The following is a 20,213-nucleotide window of genomic DNA, read 5'->3' as shown; positions in this document are numbered from 1 at the left end:
AGCAGTGTATTGCTGTGCCTTATTAGTTTTGTCCCAAAACATTGATTTCAGATTTTCTGGCCTACTAACTGCCAAATCTGTCCTAATATTGACACTGGAGAATTTTGCCAGAAAATTCTCCATATGCAGAAGAGTGACTGATGACTTCTGCCTTTCTAAGGCTTGCAAAGACACTCTAGTTTCTTCTTATGTAAACATCCTTCTGTAACAAGTGGGGCAGATGTTCACAGAAGGCACCTCCTTACATCAAAACTTGACTCTAATACTTGCAGAAATGGTAAAATAGGCTTTTGCTATTCTTTCAATCAAGACAAGAGCAGAAGCCACAACCACTGACAATACCAATCTGGACAACGGTTGTTTTCAATTTGTTTTGTGGGCAAAGATTGCTCTCGTTTTCAGATACGATACAATACTACCTAATAATTTCTTTTGTACTGTTAACTCTTAAGGTCTTACCAACTCGATCAAGGATATAACACAGCCACAGAAGGAAGCAGGGTTGCTATTAAATCCACCAAATTTAGCCACATAATAAATTGTTATGAAACCAATTAACTGCTGGCCTGAATTCATTTGGTCAAACTCAGATAATTTCCTGCCAAACATCTGCAGAGGATCAAGTTATTCTTCATGGTTTTGCCATAAAATTTTGCTCTTATTTCTTTAATCCATTTCTTTCACAGACTCTTCCTTATTTATTTTTTTTTGATCCAATTTCAATTTGAGGTGGAACGGTCTTTATATATTAAAGTAGGAAAGTTTTGATACCATTACTCTTTGTGTATCGGTTCTGAATTCACTTCTACCCCAGCTACACATTTTTTGCTGATGCTGTTATTTCTGCAGAACGTTTTTGCTTGGACTCTCACTCTACTCCCACTGAAGTCATTCAGTTGGAATCTCCATCACTTTGAATAATCGTTATACTGCGCAAAGGGAAGAAATATGCAATAGCTAGACAGTAGGAAAAAAGTCTATTACTTTACATTAAAATATAGCTGGGTTGGGAATAGAGCTAAACAAAATCAAGAATTCATAAAAATTAGCATAAGGTTTTTTCTTTTTGGTCAGTTTTGCTGATTGAGAAGTTTGTAACCTTTGCCTTTCTCTCAAATATATACCCTAGTTTTCTAGTAAAACCTGCTACAGTAAGTGTAAGGCAATAGCTTTTCACAAGTGCTGGATGGAAGTGTATTTTGCCCTGATACAAACTGCCCCAATACAACTGAAGTTTAGATGAGTAAGAAGTTGTGCAGGGAGGAGGAAAGTGATTGAGCTAAAGACTTTCAAGTAAACAAGAATCCTAAAAGTGGAGAGACTGCAGATCCAATCTCTCTTGCCAACTGTGTTTTTGCCCCTATTCCCTGAAAAAGCATAAATCCTCTCCCACAGTCTGGCAGACACTTTCCTCTGTCTGCAGTTAATCAACATTTTCCTATTACAGGCCCAGTTTTCCCTCCTTCAACTTTTATCACTTGTCCTTCATTAAGAAAACAAATCACATTTTCCTTCTTTAGTTCTCTCATTTCTTCCAACTCAGTCTTCCTCTACACATGAAAGAAAGATCATCTATCCACTACCCCATCATGCCCTAGCAGGTATAACTTAATTCTTTAAGTGTTGTAAATACTAGCAAACATTCTCCCCAATGCTCCCAATGTGATGAATTCAAGGATGCTTTGGCTTGAGAAATGCTGTATGGAAACAAATTTGTACAGTGTTAATAAATACAACATGACACAAGTATGTATGGTAAGAAGAAAAACCCACTGAAGTGAGAAAAATTTGCATGGGCTTCAAGAAGCTTTGGGTGAGGTCTTTGATACTGGCATTAGTAGGAGACAGAGCTAAAAGAGATGGGAGAAATGGGATCCTTGAAACTGTCCAATTTATTCACAGAGAGACTATTTAAGGTCATAGCAAGCTATTCTCGTCTGTGCTTGTTCTGTACATCATAAATAACCACTGAAGGGAATAATTACTGTTGGGGTTACTTCATAAATAAGATGTTATTTGAATTTTAGAATAACAGGAAATAGAGTTATATATTAAGCTTGAAATAGATTTTCCTGTCCATACTAGACGAGCTTCTCATGACAAGCAATATCATGTTTCACCAGAAGATTGGCTCCCTGCAACTGGACAAAATATTTCAAATGTTTTCATATATATATGACCTACATTCAGACAGAGTTATCAAGTTATTATGTGCCTAATAATACAATAATACCAATTTGACCTTAGATGGGAATTATTACTGCAAGTCTGTCTTGCTGCCAAGATGATATGAAATTATTATTACGTATATACACACGCACGCACTTCTTTCACTACTCAAAGTGCACCCAGTGGGGAAGTACAGGCAACATGATTTTTTAATACAGGTTCAAAGACTGCTTTTATGCTGTTCATGGTGGTATTTAGTCCTTACTGTATAAAGTGGTAAAGCAAAACACAGAACTAAAAGCAATACTTCTCTTGCAGCAACTCTCCAATATTCCTGAAAACACTGATTTTTCCCTTCTGTTTAACATAACCCTGGGAACCAGACTTAAAGTACTGACTTAAAGAAAATCTATACAATGGCCAAGTTATATAAAAAAGTTGATTATTTTCAGAATATCACACAAGTCATATGTGTTATGATCTGACCTTCTGGAGCTGGTTTACTCGCATTTGTTTTTTCTGGATCCTTCACCTTGGATTTACTCGTTTCTTTTCTTCTCTCTATATCTTTAACTGAAAAGTAAGGGGGGAGAAAAAAAAAAATCAGTCAAACTAGAAGCAGTGCAGTCAGAAGCATGTAATTCTCTTCTGCCAGATAAAGAAGTTGCACGCAACATCTTGCAATATGCTTAGGTAACAAGTGACTGTTATTGGGTTTTCCCTCCCTCCCTTTGGGTTTATTCTTTTTATGAATCTTTCCCCATCCTATCATCATTAAAGTTCTCGAAAGTGACTCTCCTCACACAAGGAGAGTCCAAATACAGTGACATCAGCACCTAAGCCCACGCTGACAAGATCCAGTACTGGAAATATAGTCCAGAAAATTGGCAAAGCTAGCTGGGGTAAGTCCAGCATTGCAGAGTTCCACTCCAAGTCATTTAACACAAAAGCACATAAGCCAGCTGTTACATTATCCTCTTCAAAGAATCAGCTTAGATCCCATGCCCAAATCTGTGTTCAGGGCACCAAATACTCCCATGAGAGCAAAGTTGCTCCAAAGCTCAGACTTCAACAGTGTCCTGTCCCACAAGTGGGTGGGATACCTACCTTATTATGTCCCAGATCTCTCATAACAGTCAAGCAGAACCCAGCTTGATTAGCAATTCCTAATATTACATTAGTAGCCAGTACCACTCTATTCATAGTCTGAAAGATTCTGGTAAATTCATTGCTAAAGTCACATACTAGAAAAAAAAAATCCTTTCAGAATTTCCTTGGAACGCTAATTGGTGTCAACGCCCTAGCTGTCTACAATGGCCAGGAACAGCTTAAAAGAATGAAACAGAGAATATCTTTCATAGAAAATAAAATTCTACTCCAATTAAAATCTTTATTTTATGTAGAGCTGGATTATGACTGACATTCATCCAAGCAGGCAGTGAGTCTTAGCCAGGATCAGAGTCTGTCTGTGCTACATTGCTCAAAAAACACTGTGAGAGGGTGAAAGAAGGTTATCTGTCTCTTGAAACATATGATATAAAATAGGCAAGTATTCTGTTTTACAGAAGTGGAACCAAAGTCAAATGCATTTCATTAATTTACTCAACAGTATATAGAATATCTGAAACAGCCAAGAGTGCTCTAAGTTCTAATCCAAAATGTAACCACAAGACCATCTTAAGGTCTTAGGAAGACAACAAGCCGTTGTCAAACATCTGAGTGTGACCTTCTCAGTGTGATAACCCTCACGCTCCAGGTATAGAGGTAGGAAAACTGGTGGGGAAAAAAAAAAAAATAGCTGAAGTTTTGACTCCACTCCTTACTAACACAGTTTGTGTACCTGTACATCACCTCTACCTTTAGCAAATGGTTGTGAAACTGGTTCAGAAGAAAATTCAGGTCAACAAGCTTGCTGAGGAGTCAGCTTTTACCAAGGTACATTTTGGTTATTAGCTGGGTTACAGATAAAGCCATGATGATGCCAGGTCTTACTCAGAATTCTGAGTTTAATCCTTACCTAAACAAGTCTCCAACTAAAATAAAAGACATTAAATTACCAGAATAATACTAGTCAAAAAGGATGCCATTGCTTAGCCTTCTAAGAGCATTCCTTTGAGAAAAGGCTAAGAGCAAGCTAAGGAGCTGCTTGATGGCCTCCTCTAACGCTAGTGCTGTTGAGCAGCAAATCTCCAGAGAAACAGTACAAAAGTCTGAAAATGCTCATAGAAGACAAGTTGGTTACATCCTGACAGAGATTTCTGGATTTGGGAAAACCATTTCTAATTGTCAAAATTCTAACCACATAGGAAGAACAGAAAAGAAGACACCAGTGTTACTTATTTGCACAGACAAGAAAACTTACCTAGTGCATGATTTTACAGCTGCATTTTAAAAGGAAAAAATTTCCAAGTGATCTTTGTTAATTACATACTATGTACAATAACTTATAAGCAACACTAAAATAAGAAAGTATACCTGACTATATAAAGAAGAATACTCTTTCAACAATAGAATTTTATTGTACAAAGAATTCTCAAGCCTACATCAGTTACAACTCAGCAGCATTAAAAGCATACTTCCAATGCACTAAACCAGAGGATATTCTCAAAGCTTTGTATATGTTTGACCTTTTTTCATCTCAAGAATTAGCAACCACTTGTTAGAGAAGGGGAAGAAACCATAGAATACAGGATAGCAAAAAAGGGTTTGTATACCTGATGTATTTGGTTTTACTCATGCAAGGTATCATATTGTCAAATGAAACTCCAGCCTCATTAACTACTACATGTTTTCACCTGCAGCAAAGACAAAGTACACTAAATACAACATAACACCCTTATTCTTAAATCAAGTTGCCAGCACTACTTTTCCTGAAGAATAGAGGTAGTTTAAAAAACAGCCACAGCTAATATTATAGAAGTCGGTGTAGCTTTCTGTGGGCTGCCCTTTAATGTTAAAGTACTCTGTGGTTTCATGGGTTTCCTAACCGGGATAGAATTGAAAGTAGTAAACACACAGTTGCAGTGATGAAAAGCTAGAAAGACTTTGACACACACCACATCAAGCAAGCAGCATATTTTATCTTGTGCTGGTTCTAAGAGAAAGGTGGTTTAGCAATGACAGTGAGAAATATTCAGTGTTAAGGGAATTCAGTAGGCTTTCATCTGTAATCCCAGACTGTCACATTTTTGTCTTTATCAACCAAATCTCCACTGACCATATTTAACTGAACTGTTTCAGATGCAGATCAAAACAAATCAGCTAAGACATATATATCACTATGATATAGACATTAAGAGTATGTGTAGGTCAGAAAAAAAAGTCTTAAATGTAATTTGTAAACATATTTAACAGCTGAAGACCAGTAAGAATTCAGCCTTTCACAGTATCATTGAACTAGCAACTAGTTGCCAGTTGGCACAGCTATAAGAATGTTTTAACAAAAAGTTGGAAGAAGAGAAGGAAATTTTTTAAGTATCAGAATATAGCACTTCCCTTCTCGTTTCCGCTCACTGAAGATTCTTCTTCACAAGATACTGGCTAATTTCATAACAGAATGGGGAAGAAAGGAATTCCAAACCAGTGGAAATAAAAGATAGCCCAAAGCAAGAATCTCCTGTGCAAGACTGACTCGATCAATTCAGGCCTCCAGCTGTCTATGTACCAGTTAAAATCTGTGGCTCTGATTAGCCTTCCACCACAGAAGAAACTGTTTTTCCATTGTCCCCCTTTGTGTCAGACTTTGTTACATTTCAAAAGTTACATTAAATATCTGATAAATTCCACACGTCAGGCATAAAAAGACACATACTTCTGAACTGGCCTTGTGCAGGCTTACTCTCCTTGTCTTCACTGAATGCAATGATCTGAAGGGCATAGTTTTGATCTGGAATAAGACCTTGTATAATTGCTTTGGTTGCAGTGTTTTGAAGAATTAATTGATTGGTTTTTCCACCTGTAAGAGAAAAGAAAAAACCCACAAATACACAACTTTGCTTTTCTTATAGCATGGTAAATGTAATAACTTACAACTACCTCAAGCTCTACAATGACCCAAGTGTTCCCACTTTTGGGACCACCCACACAGCCAGGCCAGAGGACATCCCACAAAAGTAAGAAGTCAGGCAGCCTGACCAAAGGCATGGAACAGTTTTCTTAGATAGAAACACTCTAAGATCAATTAATCAGCCTTTGTATCTGGGCCTCATGGAATAGCCACAGTGTCCAGCAAAACTATTAATTAAGGAAGAAAGAAACATTTGACAAAGAGCTGTCAAATTTGGTAACATCATACCCACAGGCTTTCACACTGCTCTGTGATTGGCTGCCAGTTCTGACCCCATCATACCCACATCATCTCTGAATAGCCTCTTTGCCCACCTCCTTTGAGCAAGGAAATTCTTGTGTATAAATACAAATTTTAAACATTTCTATACATACATATATATAAAGATCATCTACACATATGTACAAATATGTATTTTAGCTGTATGTTAAAAGTGTATCTATATCTAAATACGTACAGAAGTAGTGCCTCTACACAGGTAGCCTGATACAGCCACTTTGTTGCCTATCTTTACATTTCAAGTCTTCAAAAAAAAATTTAAAAGGTTTTGTGTTTTGTTTTGGGTTTTTTTAAGGTTTGGTCTAAAATCTTTTTCGTCTTTTCTGGGGAGCTCACTATGGGAGAAAGCCCACGGAGATCTACCTCAAAGCTTTGACTGAAATAGGGTTCCTATGCTCTCCTTTGAACACTTCCTAGACTTCCTTACACCCCACTGGAAGAAAGGTAAAGACAGATGATCAGTGACAATTACCAAGGACTACATATGAAGCATAACTAGCATCCACCCACATCTACTAGCTTAAGCATTTGATTGCCATATTCTATGCCTATGACCACCCTCTGGTGAGATTGATTTCTCTTCTGTTGACCAGCCAATACTCCATTATCAACTGCTTGCTTAGAGTTCCTTAGCCCTGAAGGATGACCCTAGCCTCTGAAAAGTTGTTCAGCCTTAGGAAGACAGTCCTTTCACCTTAAAAAAGAACATACAGACTTTTGTTTTACCTGAACTTGGAGTGACAAGAAGCTTATATCCAGTGAATTGCCCTTTGGGGGCTTTCCAAGAGATCTGTACACTGTCAGGATTGACTACATTATATCTTAGTCTTGTTGGTGGGGACACTGCAAGTGGGGAAATAAAACAACATTTTAAATTCAAATAAAAAGCAACCGCCAATTTTAAACAAACATAAACACACATAGGAAGACAACACAAAATTTTAATGATAAAGGATGCAAGTTATTCAAAATGTCACATACATCAGTTTATTAGTTTGTAAAATGACATCCCCAGGTGCACTACTTCCCTCAGACATACCTTTTATTTATCTCTTTATAAAAACAAACTAACAACCTAACAGCAGAGGACAGAAAGACAAACAGTGTTAGATGTTAAGACTCTAGTTTAGCAGGCAAAGCTGGTAATAAAAATGCTCTTTGTTAATATATGGGAATTAAAATTGCTCTCCTTGCTTACACTGATGATATGCATTACCTAGCCTCCTTTACCTCGCATTGCCATGGGTGTTTCCCCACATTTAAGGTCACTCAGGGCCAAATTTTCAAAGCCTTGTGAAGACACAATAACCAAGAGGAAAGACAGGCATGCACAAGGCAGAGGGAACATCAGCTGCCCAATTTGCAAACCTGGCCTAAGCAGCACACAAACTGGCCCAGCTGCAAGCACTGCTTCAGTCTCGTTCAAGACTAGAAGGCATGAACAGGCTAGTCGAGATTTAGACAGGGGCAATCTGGATGGTAAGCAAATCTGGCTTCTATTTATATTGTGCCATCACCTAGGTTTCAGATAGAAGCAGCAGGTGAAATGAATAAAAGCATGAAACAATTAAGAGGTGATATTTCAGTGAAGCAATGCACAGAGGAACAAATGGAAAATCCACCCTACTTCTTACTGCAGTGTCAGCAACTTTGTATCTATGCATGTAAACTAGTTTTTCACAGCTTTGCATCCCTCTGCTCAGGCAAGCTCCAGAAATGCTGGACAACACATCTACATAGCATTTCTGCTCTGTTTCAGGGGGCCACGTACCTCCTTCACAGCAAATAACTGAGGCAGAGCTGCCAGTTGTACAGCCGGTGGTATCCAAGGCGGCCAATAAGGGGAACTCTTTATACATTTGAACAGGGTTTGGCTCGCAGAACTAACTGATGTAGAGCGAAAGGCAGCCAGGGAAGTTACCCAGAGGCTCAACAACAGAAAGGGCTAGAAAAGCTTAACAAACTCCTCCATGAACTTTACTCCTCCTCTTCCCACTACCTCCACAGCCCCCTGAAATTTCTCCTTCATTTTCCAAACCATTGGTGTTTCTGCCACCACCCCCCTTAAGGTTTCTGTTAGTAAGTCTAGGAAATAAGGGAAATTATCTGAAGGGGGGAAGTGGCAATTTCTTTTCCCCCGGACCCAAGATAGCTCTTAATTGACTAGGCTTATGCCCACAGTTGGTTGGTCCACTAGATATAATATACCAAGAGTTCTCATGATATTTCTGAGATGAGGATTACAGCATACAGAACATCTGAGTCAACAGGCCGAATGTGCTAGTCAACAGTCTCTGGCCTCTCCATTTGACCTGCTACAGTCAATGCAGCTCTGGCACTAGCAGCAGCCAAAGACCTGTCCTGAACGGATTACTTTTTCCTACATGCTCCTTTTTCCAACAGCTTGGGGGAAGAAAGAAGAAGGAAAGAGGCAGGTTGTACTTTTTTTGAGATTTGGGGTCATGTTTTTTTCATGTCTTCTACTGTTAAAAACATTTTGGGTCTTATAAGTAAAAATCTGGAGGTTTAATACAAGAGATGTATTCCCTTGCACCCAGCCTCTCAATCCATAAGGGACAGTTTTGCCAGACCAAAGGCAGGTTCTGCAGTTCTCTGCCTTAAGGGACTTAACACCAGAACGCAGAACAGAGACTATGTAAGCACCAAGAACAGCTTAGTAACACCTCCACATTCTCAAAGACTTCAGAGAACAAGCTCAAGAAGAGGCAAGAGGACAGAAACAGCAGGTAGCACACCAATTCCACACACTCAAAACTGTTCTGATTTGCAGCACTGGGCTTACACCCAAACAGTGCATTTCCCCAGTTGCTGGGCACAATCTTGTCAGACCTAGTCTTCAGAGTGCCTGTCACCTCCCTGAAGTTTAGAGAAAGAGAGGCTGCAAGCAAGAGTGTGTGTAGGAATCACTGCAAATAGAAAACCAGTTCTTTGAAAATTTGGCCCTTGTATTGCAAAATGTTTTTCTGGGCAGGTTTCTGCAAGAACATTCAGCATGCTATGATTGTAATAAAATGACAGAGACTATGGCAAAAAGTTCTGAAAGCCAAGCAGACTGTACTTATGGATTACAGCTTTTAATTCATTCTCAAGATTCATTCTGTCTTTGAGCTATATGCAAGTCACAATGAATTGGGGCTGAATGAACCAAGAGTGACAAATCATACCTGGAAGTTTGCAAAATATGCAATTCCTTTTATTATTTATTTCATCTAAGGAATAGCAAATAAATTTTTGAACAGTGACAGTATGCATAAAATGCTACAGATTTTACCCAGATTAAGTGGTAAATTTGTATGGGGATTAAGAGGCAGAGCAGAGAGCAACAAAGTAACACCAAGGACTGACAAAAAAAAAAATCATGTCTTAGAACTTCAGAATTTGTTTTCTCTGCCATCTTTTTCCTTCCCCTGTCATTCCATTCTCTTCTACTTTCGACTTAACAGTGCTTATGAAAGCACTTTCTAACAAAGAAGCATAGTTCTGGTCTAATTGCTATTAGCCATCACCAAACCAGGTAAATTTTGGGAGCCCCTAAAAAACAATCACAGATCTTACAAGCAAAGAAGGACACAATCACCAAAAGTTTTTCTGTTTACTACAGAGTTACAATGTGAAAGACTAGAAAAGTTGTGCCAGAATAGTCTTTACATAACTAGTCAATTTTCACTGGGTACTTTTTGTATCAAAGGTGGCAGTGCAGTGGAATGGACATTCCCACACAGCAAGTAACCATAAGGAATAAAAGAATTATTCACCAGAGAGAGATACTCAACTGTGTCTTAGTTGTGCAAAGACTAACGTTCTGGCATAGAAAAGTACATATAGCTAAGGAAGTTAAAAATCTAACACTTGAACAGACAACAAAATATTGATGGGAATTACTACACATTCACCAACCTGAAGAGGATATCTTTATTTCTTTGGACCTGTATTGTCTGTGGAACAAAATCTCACTTCTTGCAGAAAGGGAAAAAAATTAATCCAAGCTGAGTCAGTTAACTGATAAAAATCAGTAGCTAGAGCTCGTTAAGTGGTTTTACAGGAATGCAAAAGTGAATGGCCGTCAGCAACATTAGAGCAGTCACCCAAAAGAAAACTACAGACAAGTTCAAGGCTTTGGTTTATGTCACCAGATAAATTAGCACTCCAAATACATGACTCTTGTGGACAACTAGGGAAAGAGTGTTTTGAACTATTCCATACCTTAATGGAAAGGAAAAATACCATAAATTGCGTATGTGCTGCTAAGACATCCAATAGTCTAAGATTGGATACCAACTAAACTTTGTGGCTTCCAATTTACTTTTGTCATAAGAATTGAACAAGTTAATATGCACTGCAATTACATAGGAATTACATTAGTAACACATGGAAATAACTGGTACACAAAGAAAAGTTTCCATCTTTAAATACAGAAGGAAAATTCTTAAAGCAAGTTACTTTATGAATAAATGGAAAATTCTGAAGTCTTTTTCTTGCCCACCACTATTTTTGTGTACTATATAAGAACATAAGTAGACAAAAGCTGGATTTTTTGGTTGCTGTTGTTTAAGTGACATTATGCTGAATGAGGAAGAAACAGCAGTGATGAAAGAATAATTGCTGAGTAAAAACTGAATGGCACTATGTGTTTTTTAAGGTATTCAGGCAATAAATGAGATAAAAACATGTAGCTCAGTGCAGGTAACTCCTCAGTTGAAGGAATAAGTTGTAGCTTCAGGCATGTTGACTTCAGCCTCCAAAACATATTCTCCTTTCCAAGAAGTCACATTACACACCTCTACCTAAGCATCTATGCCAAAGGAAGGAAACACAAGTTGGAACTAATACCAGCTCTTCCTACAACTTGGCAGTGTACAATTTCTTAAAACAGACAAACATACTGTTAGTGCTGTATTAAATTGTAAATAGTTAGCCAGCTGCATGAAGAGTTTACTGCAAGGGGTGGCAACCTTGAGAAAAGACAAGATTTGAGAAACATCTTATTACTTCAAGTGTAGCAAGAGATATTTTTATTCTGTGAACATGGAATAGAGACTTTGTATCACCCCATTCAATAACATAACAGACATTTTGCGCCAAGTCAGTAGTCCACTTAGCTTAGTATCACACTGCTGACAGCATTCAGCAGCTGATGCTTGCTGAAAGAGTGTAAGAACAAGGGAAGTATTGTTCTTTATTCATCAAGTACACCAACTCTAGCTTCTGCTCGTGTGATGATTGTGGAAAAAACTCTCTCTGACCTTCATTTCATTGTATTAATAGTATGAGAGTTTTCTTCCTTATATATGACCGATTAAATCAATGTTTAAAAAAAAAAAAAAAAAAAGAGTGGGAGGGAGAGTATGGTTTTCCAAGCTCAAGGAATCTTGCAAAACTTTCTGGAGATGGATCTCAATCCCCAATCCTCTTTTGCAAATCTTAACCATATGTATTAGTACTGAAATACACAGAGAGACGACTAACCATATGCTTTGCTTTATTGGCTCATTAAGTCACAAACATTCTGGACCTCATTTCTGACCAGAATTTATGTGTTGAACACTGGGAACATGTACTTCTTCATTCACCTCACATCACCCACATTAAATATTACTGCTTACATGTGTCCCTATGTTCTGGGAGAGGCTTGTAGAACGCTCGCAGATTCCCAAACATCCAAGATGGCATGCCTGCCCAGTACTTGAGTGCCACGCAGACTGGACAGCACTGCTATTTGCATTTACCAGAACTTGGAAGGCCTCAACTTACCACTACTCTCCAAATGTGCTCATGAATAATGCATTATACAAGATGTTTTAAAAGAGACCCAGGATCAAATTCTGCTCCCAGTTACGCCTATGCAGTCTCATATCAAAGGGATTACATAAATATAAAGTTGAGAGAAACATCTTTCTTTAGAAATCATAAAAAATTCATTGGCATTCTTCCTCCCTTCTTCCCCAAGCAATACGATAAATTTTCTCTAGAAGTCAAACCACTGTCAATACGATCCAGCAAGTATTTAAGCCTAACAATCTCAGCAGTGTCTTTAATACCCACAAAGGAGATTTAAAAAAAAAGCTGCAGAAGGAGTCTGTGACATTTAACAGTCTTGTGCAATATTGTATGATGTGTTAAAATAGCTACTGTTCCAACAAAGAAAAAAAATATATATTCCATACAAGCGTAGTATCATAGCTGGACCTTCAAACTTACTTGATTACGTAAAGGACAGTCACAACAATTTCTGATCAGTACTGTCATATAAATAAGAGTTAAAAAAAATGTTCCATATAACTCATTTTGAGACACCTGAATTTGCAAAAAGTTGCTATTTGAGATACTAAGTTCAAAGAGCACACATGAACACGTAATTCTACCCTGTCCCCCACCAAGATCAGCAGCAAAATTCCTGCTTCATTTCAGTAGTACTGGATCCACATCCTACAAAGAGGGAAGTGACACCTGCATTTGGAATAAGAAAGTCTATTTCTGTACATCAGAGTGAAAAGCTCCATCATCTTATTTATGACTTACCTTGGCCCTGGGCATCACTGATGAAGAAAGCTGCGACAGCTAAAACAGCCAAGAAGAAACAGCTCTGTATCTCATACCGACAAAGCATCTTCTTCCCCTCAATACACACAGTATCAGCAGGTCTGAAAACACAGAGAACAAAAAGACTTATTTGACCTGCAAAGATAAGGCATCCACTTTAATGAAGAGTGTCGGCAAAATCTGGATTCCATTAAAAAAAATTTGGAATTTGCCACAGACATCAGCAGAGTCAAGATTTCGTCCTGACAGCAGTTTTATAACTAAAGCATATTTTACCTGAAAGGGATGAAGAACACCATTTGGGCCACTCGACAGTTCTGAAAATTCAGCCCATGTAAAGAGAAAACTGATATTCTTTGCTAAGCCTGCATGAGTATTGGAAATAGAGTTTGCTATGTATAACAAGGTAAAATGGATATCTCTATACAATCCAGTGTTGCAAGCACCTTATCAAGATACCTGTGGTAGACAACTCTGAAGCTGAAGCTCTTGATAACAAAGTACGACTGAAACTGTTATCTACTTTATATCCAGAAAGCATCCAGAATGGGATGTTAAATTACGTATTTTGGGATTCTGTAATAAAAAAAATGAGATGAGAACTGCCCTGCAAGCCTACCATAAAATAGCAAATGCATGGACTCAATAACTGCAGTGAAATAATCATTGATGAGTTCAACTGAGCAATTTTCCACATCAGTTGTCAAAAAAGGCAGAACTTTGTTCCGAGGAAACACAAGTCCTCTTCTCACCGTCCTCTACAGCCTACTCTATTTTTCCTTTTTCTGTCTTATTCGACTTACTCTGTGCTCTGTTGTACTACCTAGCACTTACAGTGACTAAAGCAGACACAGCTCAGAAGGTATGCAGGGTATCAGCTGAGTAAGCATTAATTCCATTTGTAGGTAATACCATGGTCAAAAATACTCTAATTTAATCAGTTACGCACATCAACACTTTTAGAGTGCAGCACTATATGAACACTCAGGGTAGTCCTAGGTGAACTCATTGGGTTACAGGAAGCAATTCTGGTGCCAAAGAACAAGTTCCAGAAGGAGTGATTTATCTGTCCCACAGAAGCTAGGTTTAAACAAGTACAAATTTCATTATCTGAACTTGGCCTTTAACACTTTCCAGTACAGTTATTCAACATATATAGAAGCACCTCTCAAGATACATCAACATGTTCATAACATCGTGCTTATAAACATTTATCTATCACTCAACTTTACTGCACTAGTTTAGTCAATTTTCTGAGCCAGGAAGAAGAATTTTTGCTGCCCTCTCCTGTTACTATTTTACAGGAGAATTAAATTAAGATAATTAATAGTACATTTCTTACTGTCAACAAGGAGTCAGCATTTGAAGGTTTACTTCAGTAAATTTTGGTTTATGTATTTCTGTGTTGCAGGTCCTCCCATTTACCTCCTGTGTCATTTTCTTTAATATTCCCAACATACCGTCATTGAATTTGCCTTCTGTGTTTTCATTGTCTTCTGAGGAAGGCACAAAGCAAGTGGTTCAACCACTATCTAATATAAAAGGCAGATTGAAGCACCTCAACCATTAATAAACAGATAAGAGGATAAGACCTACATCTCCTTCTCTCTTCAAGTATTTGCAGTTTGCCATAGTTATCCCAGGACTTGGTAGGTCTACTGTTGCAAATCCCAATCATGAATGCTTGATATGCCACCTAGAAATATATAGGAGGCTCAATCATTGTGAATTCCATCCCCACAGGAGGTTACCTAAGTTTTAGCCAAATTATCAACAAATTTCACACTACTTAAATATATATTTTGAATCTATCTCTTACAGTATAAATCTCTCAAGACAGAGGCAAATAGCTAGATCCAATAACAAAAATGTGCACCAGAAACTTAGGTATTGCTACGCCTGGTTCTTAGGACACATCCTCTAGATGGAATTCAGAAAGCCAAGCAAAATGTCCAGGCTTCCTACTACATGAACACAAAGAGTCAGACACCCAAGGACTAGATCCAGACGAGTCAGCACAGTCAGCAGACAGTTGCCTAGTGACGGGCAATAGGAAGAACGAAGAGAGTTAAGTCTTAAACAGTCTGAAATCCACCCCTTGTGTATCTCACACTGGGTATCGATGCTTCTCCCCTCACTCGGGTATACAACCTGGAGCAAGTAAAGGCAGATACTTCAAAGAACAGCACATAACTCATTCTTCAATGCAGTCAGCGCTGACAATGTGCAGATTTCTTTCCATGTAATAACCCAGACATTAAAATATTCACTTACAGTGGTAGCTCAATTTCCCATCTGCTAGATTTGATATAAACCCTCCTCCCAAATAAGAGCTATAAATACTGACAGGTAATCCTGCATAAAAAACACTCTCTACTGCTGCTTTTAGAGAAAAGCCATTGCACAGAGAAGTAAGATTTATTGCGATACATACAACTGGCGCTGGATAAACTAGGCACAAGTTCACCTCTGCCGTGACCGGCACTTCAAGGTTCACCGAACTAGGAAAGGCAGCCACCAGTCCGCAGCCACCTTGTGGCTGACATCATCTGGGAATAAAAAGGAATATCCTCCAGCTTTCTATATAGTTCGCCTTTTCTTAACTATTTGGTAAAACAGTTATCTGACAGAATAGCCCTGGCAGCAGGGACCAAACCCTCCAAGCCAAGAGCCCTGCCCATGAGGTGAGCCCCACTCCCCCGTGTGCTCACAGCTCCTCTCCCGGGTGGGTGGGTGCCTGCCTGCCTGCCTGCCCGGGACATCGGCACCGGCCTGGCAACAGGCACCTTCTCCTGAGGGAACGACCTGCCTCTGAGACCTCCCAGTGCGGGAGAAACGTGACACACACCTCCGTGCTCCGTACGGCCTCGGCACAGGCCTGGCGCCCTTCCCCAAGGCGGGCGAGTTGGCGCTGCCCTCCTGAAAGGGAGCCCGGGGGTTATTTCTCCCTATCTCGGTGGCTCCTTATGGAGCGGCGTGACCCGGCCTTCACCCGCCGCCTGGGAACGGGCCCGCGTTTCGCGGGTTAACGTCCCCGCTGGGCGAAGGGGAGAGCGCGACCTGCCCCGGCACCGCCGCGGCCTCGAGAGAGCCGCCGGGCCCGCCGCCATGGCCGCCGCCCCCACACGGGAAGGGCGGGAAGGCGGCGGAGGGGGCCGGCGGCGAGGCGGGGACGCCGTCCCGGGTCTGGCGGACCCGTCGGCGCTGGCACGGCCCGGTGGGCGCGTTTCGTCCCCCTCGCCGCAGCCCCCCCGCCACGGAGGGGCTGAGGGGGCCTGAGGGGCCGCGGCTCACGACCCCCCGCCCCGACTCCTCTTCGGGGCGCTCCCCGCCACCAGCACCCACGGGCCTCTCTCTCTCCCACGCTGAGAAAGGGGACAGCGGGGAGCTGGTTGCCCTCCGCCGAGCCCGAAGCGAGGGACGGGCCCGGTGAGACCCAGCGGCTGCCTGCCGGGAACCCCCGCGCCGGCAGCAGCCGCCCGCCGCGGCGGGGGCGGGCTCGCCTGCCCGGGCAGCCACCCGCTCCAACAGCACGCTCCGGGCGCCGGGCGGGAGGAGCCGCGGCGAAGCGATCTGCCTCGACGCGCCGCGGGAGAGCGAGAGGGAAGGAGGGAGGGAGAGAGGGAAGATGCGCCCGGGGGGGGCAGCGGCCAGACCCTCCGTTTTCAAGTGTGACTGTTTATTTTTCAGTTAGGATCATTTCTAAAAGTAAGGCTTTCGCGCGAGTTTCTAAGGGGCTCCCCCGCGCCGGGCTCGCCCCTTTCCACCCCTCCATCTCCTCCTCCCTTCTCCCAAGTCTCCCTCCGGGCGCCGTTCCCGTGGCCGGGCAGGTGGGTGGAAAGCGCTCCCACTCCCACTCCTGCCCCGGACCCCCCGCCCGCCTCGCCCCAGCCCTGGAGGGAGACGAAGCGGAGCTCACACCGACCTGCGCGGGCATCAGCGGGGGAGCAGCCCGTGGGGGTACGGCCGCTCGTGTTCACGCGGGGCTGTGGGTGTCGAGACGGCTGCGGGAGAGCCGCTTCCCTCCCTTCTGGCCGCTCTTCCCCTCGCCGCGCCGCATCTGATAAGGCGAAAGGGTAGCGAAAGGAGGCGGGCAGTTATAGAGCAGAAGGTGGAAAGAAGGGGGGAAAAAAAAAAAAAAAAAAAAAAAGAAAGAGGCACGAGCGATGCCTGCGATCCAACCCTCCGCCCCCGAGCCCGACCTCCGCGGCGGGGGCGCGGCCAGGTGCGCGGGGAGGCAGGGCCGGCGTGGGCGGCGGGGGGGCTCGGGCAGCCTCACGCGTGCAGGTGCTGTGCTTTTCAGCGTCCGCTTTCGTCTGGTTTTGCTACCTTTCCACTCACGTTCCTCTCCCCGAAGGTCCTGGTTCACCGCGTTTTAAATGATTTAGAAGGTGCCTGCTCGGCGGTACGGCTTGGAATGCAAGTATCCCCCAGTGCCGGGTATTGCGATGTGTGGAGGAATGATTCATCGGGGAAACATTTATATTAAAGTGTTCCAGCACTTGTCTGGCTTAGTATAAACCTTGATTAAAAGCCTCGTAGTACATATGCGCATTTTTGCCGTATGCATAGACACTGCAGTGGGGACGTGGAATTGCAGAATCTCTGTTCATACAGAAATACGAGTTAGCCTATGGTATACCCAACTGAATCTACAATTAAGGCTGCTAGGCACAAAGTTTGGAAGTCCCGAGAATTTAAGAGATGAATGAAAATTGTCGTTACAACGTGCCTGGTCATCTGTGTAAAATTACAAATGAAATCACCGAAGGACTGCAGTGAAGAAACAACAGGCGTAGGTGAAACAGAGATGTGGATCCCTTTCTTAATGTAAGAGTCCCTTCCAGGGAAGGGGAAGGCAGTAAGTCTCAGGGAGACGACTGTGACTGACTCTGTAAAGCAGGACCTTCTGTTGCCAAGTAGGATTCCCAGTCCTGCAGACTCTTGTCCAAATTCACAGTGCACAGATGTCTTTCCACTGAAACTACAGAAGTGTTTGAGTCCAGTTGTTTTCTATAACAAAGGTTAAAAAGCATTCCTAGATCTAAAAAGCATCTCCCACATCTAGGAACGTGGGAGATCCTATCATCTGCAGTTATTCTATTGCGTTGCCAGCTGTGTGCAATGGCCAACACTTGCACCAGTCAAGAAGAGAGTAGCTTACAAGATAACAATTCCTCTGAAGCAGTAAGATGTTCAGCTCATTAATGTGATACATTTTGTACATTTTCAGTCCCTAGTTTATGTATTTAGCTAAACAATAATATCCAGAAGACAAGGAAGCAGATGGATAGCTCTATTTGCAATGCCCTTGAAGACTCGGTAGATGTAGAGATAAATCAGCCTAATCCATGACTGCTTGCTGGCTCATGTATTTCAGGGCAGGACAAGGAACAGCCTGCCAAAGGGAGAGTCTGGGTCTCTCTCGCGCTCTTTTTTTTTTCTTTTTTTTTTTTTTTTTCCCGGATTTATAATGTAGTATGCAAAGTCCATGAGCACCATCCTGTGGCTGCATCTAGTCAGAGTACTGGGACTCACAATAAAAAGTCTTGACGATCCCACTGACCGGTAAATAGATTCTGTAACTCTCTGCAGCCTTCAAACAACTTTATACTTTAATTTTTAATCACCTGTTTGCATCGGAAATGAAACTAATATTTTAAGTTAGTGCGAAGTGTGCGCTTTCAAGGGTAACTCAGCTGATTTTATTAAGGTCAGTTTATTTTCCTTATTTACAATGCTATTTTTACACTATTTGTCCACTTTTTAGAGTGAATCATGCTTGTTAATACTGAGCTTTATTCAGCTGTCTCTGGAAAGCACCACAGATCTCCTTGCATAATTACAAGGAAGAGCATATGTTGTTCAAAAGTTCAAGATAAAAGTTAAAAGGTAAAGCCTCCTTGAAAGAGTTTGTATAAGTTGCACATTGGAAATATAGTAAGATCACAATATGCACAATATTAATGTACAAATAATTTACCAATGTTTCCTTCTTGTCTTCCACCCAAAAAAACCCTGGAGTTTTGAGAAGAAATTTAGTGAGTGTGAATTTACCTTCCACTATTTCGAATTGGCCAACTCTCAGTGATTTCAAAAGAACAATTTACAGCCACCACATTTTAAAAGTATTTACACCAACAAGATATGGACCATCCTTTGCTTGGCTAGCATAGATTCCACAAAATTTCTATAAATAGGATTACATGGGAATGATACTGAAAATACAGCTGAAAACAATTTCACTAATGCAATGCAAGAACAGAATTAGTGCAGGCTGGTGAGCTCAAAGTGAGCTGTGCTGAATATCTAATGGTACAATGGAACCAATGTTCAATCACCAGTGTCGGATCACTGACAGCAATATTTGTGGGAACTGAACAGAAACCAAAATAATGGATGTTTTTGGTGGCTGTGGGGAAAAAGTATGCTGTAATTATCAATCCTCACCTTTTTCAAATATCTTCTGCTTTTTAGGATACACTTAGAATATTTTGCTGACTTTTTTGATATAGTAATGAATGCAATGTTTGTTGCCATGCCATTTTTCACAAGACTTAGGAAAACAGAATATCAAGTTTGGGGGATATTTTTAAATTGCAAATAATTAAAAACTAATCAAGTCTTGTATTCTTTTATTACGGGGGAGGGGGGGTGTTTACATGTTTTTAAAGGTGACTAGTGTTTTTATCTCCTAAACTAAAATATTTTATAGAGATGTAAATTTTTAAATGTCTTCTCTCCCCCAGCATCCAAAAACTCCAGTCACATTCAAAGGTTTTGACTATGGTGCGTCCATTTGCATGACTCGAACTAGTCCCCAGTCCTAACAAAAATTCATAGATTTTTTTTTTTTTAAAGAACTAAAGAACACAGACAGAGGTAATAGTTGAAGTAAAGCATAACTGACTTTTACTTTGCATTTTGTAATTATTATTAAATACAATGGTGCATACAATGCTCTTTCTTTGAAAAGTGGTTTGCCAAGATCAGTCTGTCAACATTTGCAATAATTAAGTGATTTATGAAGTCATGAGCTGAGATGTTGGAGAAGGACTTGGGACTGTATTCTTCCAAAATTAAAAATAGAGAAAAAATATTTTAATGAAAAATGTAGTTGTGATACACCCTCTCTAAC

At 40.9% G+C, this 20,213-nt stretch overlaps 1 protein-coding gene across 7 annotated transcripts in view; it reads right to left on the bottom strand.

The window, feature by feature from the left end:
• The window catches only part of COL14A1 (collagen type XIV alpha 1 chain), a 125,102-nt gene extending 107,625 nt beyond the window's left edge, over positions 1-17,477 (bottom strand). For 3 of the 7 annotated variants that reach the window (XM_075023872.1, XM_075023873.1, XM_075023874.1), the window contains exons 1-5: positions 17,001-17,435; positions 13,055-13,176; positions 7,241-7,357; positions 5,981-6,124; positions 2,656-2,742 (exon numbers count right to left, since the gene is read on the bottom strand). In XM_075023872.1, the coding sequence (XP_074879973.1) occupies positions 2,656-2,742; positions 5,981-6,124; positions 7,241-7,357; positions 13,055-13,142 (436 nt within the window). In that variant the 5' untranslated portion in view covers positions 13,143-13,176; positions 17,001-17,435. Of the gene's footprint in view, positions 1-2,655; positions 2,743-5,980; positions 6,125-7,240; positions 7,358-13,054; positions 13,177-17,000 lie in introns of all 7 variants that reach the window. The other 4 variants (XM_075023869.1, XM_075023870.1, XM_075023875.1 and 1 more) reach the window with 4 other exon arrangements.
• Between the last annotated feature and the right edge of the window lie 2,736 nt (positions 17,478-20,213).

The sequence above is a fragment of the Buteo buteo genome, chromosome 3, assembly GCF_964188355.1.
Source record: "Buteo buteo chromosome 3, bButBut1.hap1.1, whole genome shotgun sequence".
Taxonomy (NCBI): domain Eukaryota; kingdom Metazoa; phylum Chordata; class Aves; order Accipitriformes; family Accipitridae; genus Buteo; species Buteo buteo.
This window is presented reverse-complemented; position numbering and strand designations above follow the sequence as displayed.